The sequence below is a fragment of the Cervus canadensis genome, chromosome 14, assembly GCF_019320065.1.
Source record: "Cervus canadensis isolate Bull #8, Minnesota chromosome 14, ASM1932006v1, whole genome shotgun sequence".
Classification (NCBI taxonomy): Eukaryota; Metazoa; Chordata; class Mammalia; order Artiodactyla; family Cervidae; genus Cervus; species Cervus canadensis.
In genome coordinates this window covers 4,933,510-4,940,638 of record NC_057399.1, presented here as the reverse complement: position 1 = coordinate 4,940,638, position 7,129 = coordinate 4,933,510, and the positions used below count along the sequence as shown (strand labels likewise).

The window sequence follows — 7,129 nt, the reverse complement described above, 5'->3', positions numbered from 1 at the left end:
CCAAGTCTCCTGCATTGGCAGGTTCTTAACCATTGTACTACCTGGGAAGACCCTAGAAATTGTCTGCTACCAGCCTAAAAGTCCCTTAGCACATGGAAGGCCCTTGATAAATATTTACTGAATGAGCAAGTAAAGACAGTTTACTATCATTCACAAGATTTCTTTCCCAGATGATTCTGAGCTGAAATCATCACAATTAGAAGAATAGTAAGGTCTGACTAATTACTTTGGATATAAGTTCTAATAGCATTTTGTTCTTGTGTGTGGAAACCTTAGATTTTAATGTGTTTTGCTACGGTTTAAAGGACTTCAGACTTAACTAAGGCAGAAATTTTAAAAATGAAGTCAGGTGATGAATTTATGTTGTAAAAATAAGTGCCTGTTTTGCATAGAGACAAATATACTCTTCAAAGACTGGAAAGAGAAGCTGGTATCGGTTTCTATCCAGGTTAGATGCAAGTTTTATGAAGACAGTCATAATTTCTTATCAAATAAATTTCAGAACTCAGTTTGAGAGAAAAAGGAAAGGCTTTAGTCAAAATCTTTACAATAAAATAATTATGATTATAAATTTTTAGTTAAATATGTACATATTACATGGTATTTTAAAAAAGAATGGAAATGAATAAAGTTTCAGGCAAAATCTAATGCACAAATATCCCATCTTTTTAGAGTATAACGTCAGTTTAACATTCTTAAACAGCTGTGTCAGACAATGGCTCTGCTTTGTGCAAAACATGATAAGCAAAATTAAGAAAAATTCTGCAAAATTCTTTAGTTCCCCAAAGAAGTCACTAAAAAGAAAAGAGTAAAAGGAAAAAGGTTGTACACTCAAGCTTGATTGTATACAGAGGCTAGAATGACCAGCACTAATGTCACCCCCATATCTGCTAAATAGGTCCTTGGGTAGCTTTAGTTTGCAGTTAAAAGCTGAAGTCCCAGCAATTGTGCTTTTATGCAGCCACATGGCCAATAAGGTAGATGTTGTCATAAAGGTGCCCCACGAAATCTTCACTAATGTTTTGAGCAGCACGCCGGGTGTTTCGAATAAATTCTCTTTTTGACATTTTATTCTTCACATGAGGGCTAGTGAGGTCAATGGAAAGTAGAATCAAAGAGTAGCACAGTACATAGACAGCATCTGGAAGGAAAAAGAAACACCTCCAATTATTAGATGGTTATTAAACAGTGGTCCCAAAGGAAAAAGTGGTCATAATTCCAAAAGATTAGATTAAAATTAAAGAGAACTGCCTGGGCCTTTTCCAATTTGGTGATGAAAGTCTTGTGTCCTAGAAAACTCGTCTCCTGGGCCAACAGGGATGTCAATTATCCAAACACCAATTCATTGAGCATTTTCTTCAAATAATTTAGGAATTTTTAGTGAAAAGTCATTCTAAATTTAAAAATTTCAGAATTGGTCTTATTTTCCTCTTGCTTTCAAATGTGATATTCCCATTCAACTACCCGTAAAACATATTTGTACTCTGTTTATCCTATTAAAACAAAGTAAGATATTTATTTACATATGCTTTTACAGAAACCTAATTTAATTTGGAAGCATTGTATATAACAAGAAAATGTATTAACTTGGTACTAGAAAATAAAATGTAAACACCTCATAAAATTATTCTTCTTCTAATTTAGATATGTATAAAAGGTTTAAAAAAATTCTATGGAATTTACATATTAATCTCAAACGTGAATCTTTAGATTGCTAAACATGAGCCCATGCAGCAAAAAATTTTCTTCTCTATATATTTTCAGGGCAATAGTTGATGCTTATTGTTATCCTCATGATACTTGCCACAACTACTTACTACTACTACTATGGTGTTTATTTTTCAGAATCTTGAAAGTCTTTATAAAGACTGCCTTGCACAAGTATGTTCAACAAATTTCTTATGCTAGGAAAAGGTTTGGTAATCTCTGTAATAAGATATGAAAAACATTCTTGACAGGAAGAAAGAAATAAAGCTGCATCACATGAAAAAATACATAGGTGACTCAGGCTACATCATGCACACATATACATACACACAAACAGTGAAAACTAGTTATATAAAAAATACACTTTAGTAGAAAAATTCTAGGTGTTACCTATGTAATATGTGTATTATGAAAAGCTTTAAAAATAATTTCTCAAGATTTTGATTAGACTAGTATAAAATTTCCAATGCTTAAGTAAGAATTAACATACCTAAGTATAACTTTCCTCCTAAAACAGTATATTGACTACATGTAAATAATAGCTTTGACAAACTAGTCACTGCTAGAAGCAATGAAACAAGTATTTGTAATTATGGGAAGCATTTTTCCCCAGAGTGAGGAAAATGTCTCATTTACTACTATTTTTACCCGGAGATGGGAATGGGAGAAGGAAGGAATTCACTATACATACTCTTACCAGGACTAAGGCCAAGTTCTCTCATTAAATCAGGGTTACAAGCACAGAATCTATGTGAGAACTTTGTTATAAGTGTTTCAAGATACTCCCCACGCTCTTCAGGGGCATGGATGTGACGAAAAAATTCTCTCAGTGCATTGGGCAAGAATTGATTTCTAAAGTTATGCAGCGTTACAAGGTCATCCAAGACATCTCTCCTAGTAGAAAAAAAAAAAAAAAAATACAGCTTTAGTTAACTTTTCTCTATTTAAAAAAGATGGGAAAAATCATAGATTATTTACATTTTGGATGAAAATACTTTACTATTTATTACCAGTCTTATAAAGCATATATGTCTTAAAAGTTAAAAAAAAAACAAAGTATGATTATCAAGTTAAACAATTAAAAAAAAAATCTTTCATGAATAGAACAAAAAACAAGGTGGAACTAGAAATTTTAATTCTGAAATGAAAAAATGAATTTTTCAGAATTAAAAATAGTAACTTCTTTTCAAGAATCTTCTTGGTTAAATCCATATGATCAACAAAATTCTTTACCTTTTTAATTCTGAAAATAAGGAGAATCTACACTTTCCATACCAATCCACATTGCCAGAGGTAACAACTGCTGATGTGAAGCTTTTTAAAGTGTCTATCTATACCCTATATTGTTCTAGAATCTGCTTTTGCTTATTTCATATAGTATAATATGAACAGCTTTCTGTGTTTTTGCACATGGATCTAACTCATTCATTCTAATGGCTCCACAGTATCCCATCTTAAGGACATAATTCTAATGAAATACATTTCGGTTGTTTACGATTTGTGTACATATGTGCATATATACTTATTATCAATAGCATTCCAATAATAATGCTTTGGGGTTCCCTGGTGGCTCAGATGATAAAGAATCTGCCTGCAATGCAGGAGACCTGGATTCAATCCTTTGGTTGGGAAGATCCCCTGGAGGAGGGCATGGCAACCCACTCCAGTATTCTTGCCTGGAGAATCCCCATGGACAGAGGAGCCTGGCGGGCTACAGTCCATGGGGTCGCAAAGAGTCAGACATGACCAAGCACAGTACAGTGCGTTGTTACACTATGCTTCAATCCTTACTAAACTCAACAACGATTATATGATCATAATCTTAATTTCTACCAGCTGCTTACGGCAGGGACAGGCAAACTACAGCTAGTGGGCCAAATACTACAGAGGCCCATGGGTGGTTGTTATAAATAAAGCTTTATTAGAACACAGATTTTCTCATTTGTTTACTTATTGTCCATGTCTGCTTTGATGATACAATGGCATAGTTATAAGTAGCTGCAACAGAGATCATATGTCCTTCAAAGTCTAAAATATTTACAGAAAAATCAGATTTTTCACCAAAAAAACCTGCCAATTCATAGGTACCTAGCACTTCAGGACAAAAAGAGTTAATTATACCATCTTTATGTAAGAAATTTTTTTCAGTGACCAATATGCTGAACTGTGTACCCCTCAAGGCTAGGGATTATGTTTTAATCAATTGCATACTGCAAATTCTAGCAAAGTTCTTGGCATATAATAAATACAAATTGTTGGAAAATCCTGAGAAATTAAAAAAAATGAGAATCACAATGAAAAGGCAAACCCATTTTTGAAACATTCCTTAGATTACTATGAGATCTATAATTTTTAAAATCATAGTTTATGGTGATATCACATCAAAATATTTCCACAATATTTTTATGTCCTTGATACCCAGAATTCAAGAGTACAAATGGATAACTATCAAGTCAGGACAGCATATCAGACACTATCTCTGGAGAGCACACTATTAAATCATACTTCTCAAATTTTCAAACTTTTAGATGACACTTTTCATGTACTGTATCACAAATATATACATCTTATACTTCTAGGATTTGTGTTTATGAGTACAATTTGTCTACTTGATTTTTATATGGGCAATTTCAAAATTCAGAACTTTTAGCTACCAAACACTTCTTAGGGCTAGTTATTAAGGAAAAAAGTCTTCGACCTTCTCAAAAATATTTGGTTTTGGTTAGCTATCACAAAGATGTTGGACTTCTTGGGCCTTTTTTTTTTTTTTTTTTTAATTTTACAACAGTAAACAGTAAACTCACACACAAGTTCAAGTTCACAAGAGTAGATTTGCAAGGTACAGGAATCTTTTCCCTGTCTTCACTCAATTTTACAACTAGATGACTATAATTTTTAAAGTAAAACTTAACTAATTAAAAGCATTCCTCAACTCATTTCTCATGAAAAATTAATTTTTTTTTTACCTTTCATCAAGATAAATTCTCAGTTTTTTCCAATTTAGTGTCCTTGTACAGAAGATAAACTTTGCTATTTCCTTTGGTGAATCATCAAGGATGCCCTTGGACATAAAGTAGTTCACTCCCTAAGACAGAAAGACAAGTCTACATAAATAAAATCAGTCTTCATTTATAAATTTAACAATTAGGCAATAGCAAAACAATAGCTATCGAGTCTTTCCAGCATCAACAGACTGTTTATAGCTTTCACATGCAAAATACAAGCTAGAACTTGAACTGACACTATTATTTATGGTTGATAGTTTACATGCAATGAAAAGTAGGAAATTCAAAGTTAAGACTTCTAACGTAAGTCTGATTCAATTTTCTGACTCATGTCAATCAAAAAAAGTATCCAGAAATATCATCTAAACTGGGTTATGGGTAAGGGTAATGAATAACTATTACATAGACTTTAAAAATAAGCCTTATAATGAAAACTTCAATTGCCTAATTGAAAACATGAAAGTGCAGATATACATTCTAACACACTTTTCAAGGAAACAGATTCTTGAGAAAAAAAGATTCTCCAAATCACAGACTAGCATTTTTTTTTTGGGGGGGGGTGGAGAAGAATAATAATTAAGTTATTTAACTTAAAGTAAAATGGGCAGAATTATAGACTGGTTTATGGGTTGTATATAGTTTGGCTTTAAGTATTGCTATGTTCTATAAGAATTTGGCTCCAATACACACTGAGGCAAAACACAGTAAGACAAAACAATTTCAATGTTTTTCATAGGGTTTATCTTTGAATTTCCTTTTCTCTGCATGCAAAGTTTTCCAGAGAAGCACTATCTATAAGGTTGTGCCCTACTTTAGATTTAAACCAACAACAACAATACAGCAACAACAAAAAAATCAAACACTGAAACCAATGTTTTCTCATGTATATGAAGGTCACATTCAAATAAATGTCTTATGTGGATTTGAATGTGCAGTTATTGAAATAAAAGGCAGGTGTGTTTATTTCAACTCACAGTTATCCAGATACATGCATTCCCATGAATGCTCATGTCTGGATAATAGCACAATGTGTGCAGTTAATTGGTAGAGAAAATGACATATTATATACACGTAACATACTGTTTTCACACACAAATTCCTTCAGCATTTCTTCCCTTTACAAACAATGACACAGTACTCAGAAATACTGCATATATTAGGAATTCTAAGAGTTGGAAGAATTTTTATAAAAACTCCCATAAAAATCTTCTATTACATTTTTAGAGCAATTTGGTACCATGAGGTTATGCTTTTGAAAGGTTATAATTATCTATAGAATGTAATTCAAAAAGATAAGATTTTTATATAAAATTAATTTTATGAGCCATCAAGATAATAGGATATTAGCAATGTTATCAAATTTTCATGAGAATTTTAAAAGTGTAAAAACAATCCTAAAGCATTGATTTCAAAAAGCACTGACTTTAAAAAGAACAAAATGTGAGAACATGTGACTCTGTCAACTCAGTGGGAAGCCATCTTTCAGACTGCACTGTACCCGGATAGGAGGCTAGAGAACGTAATATGGTCAAGATGGAAAGGAAAGCCAAGGACCTTGTTTGCAGTAAGGCTCTCAGCAATAGCCTGAGGGGGTAGGAACCAGGGAAATAGGAATGAGTTTTCCATCCTTCCCTCCATTCGTTTGAACAATCGAGAGTTGACTGTATATTTAATTGATCTACTTAGCAAGATTAAGTCAGGTTTTATTTCTTTTCCAAAATTCATCCATTTAAAAAGTGTAACAAAATATTAGAAGTACTTCCAGTGTTTAATTTTAATCCAAGTGATTCAAAGACAAAGGAATGTCAGTTAAATAGTTATGAACAGGTTCTTTATTCACGCTTACTTGTAAATCAGTATTTAAGAGATAGAAAACTAATTCTAATTTACTTTCTAAAAATTTACAAAATATAAAAAAACTAATGTGATCTATTAAATAGTATATAATTCTCTAATTATATTATATATGCCATTTTTAATATTGCTTGATGCTCCTCACTTATAAACAAACACTGGCATTTGCCTTATGCAAGCATCATAAAGTTGTTGGTCATTCCCTTTTTCTATGGACTACATGTTTGAAAATTTAACATATAATCTCACTTGAGTTCTCCAAAATCAATTAAATGCAGAGGAGGAAGCAGACGGTTTTAAACACAATCCTGAAAACCAGCAACACAAACTTGAAATCAGCTAGCACTGTTGGTTTTGAGGATAGACGGCCTCAATTTGAAGCCTGGGATTCCTCTGGAAAGGAAGATTACTTCAGAAGGGCTATCAGAGTGAAGGGTTAAGAGATGACACAACAGAAAAAGGCACAGGACCAGATTACAATTGTCTTCAATAAGCAAGCTGGCAACCATCCAAAACTATCTTGTTTTGTAAGCAGTAAATACAAAAGAAACTGCAGCATGAAC

The 7,129-nt window shown here is 32.6% G+C and overlaps 1 protein-coding gene across 1 annotated transcript in view; it reads right to left on the bottom strand.

Annotated features, from left to right (window-relative positions):
- Window positions 1-509: 509 nt before the first annotated feature.
- Window positions 510-7,129, bottom strand: part of FBXO8 (F-box protein 8) — a 37,423-nt gene continuing 30,803 nt past the window's right edge. The window contains exons 4-6 of the mRNA XM_043486671.1: window positions 4,674-4,792; window positions 2,405-2,601; window positions 510-1,141 (exon numbers count right to left, since the gene is read on the bottom strand). Coding sequence (XP_043342606.1) covers window positions 954-1,141; window positions 2,405-2,601; window positions 4,674-4,792 — 504 coding nt within the window. The 3' untranslated portion in view covers window positions 510-953. The remainder of the gene's footprint in view (window positions 1,142-2,404; window positions 2,602-4,673; window positions 4,793-7,129) is intronic.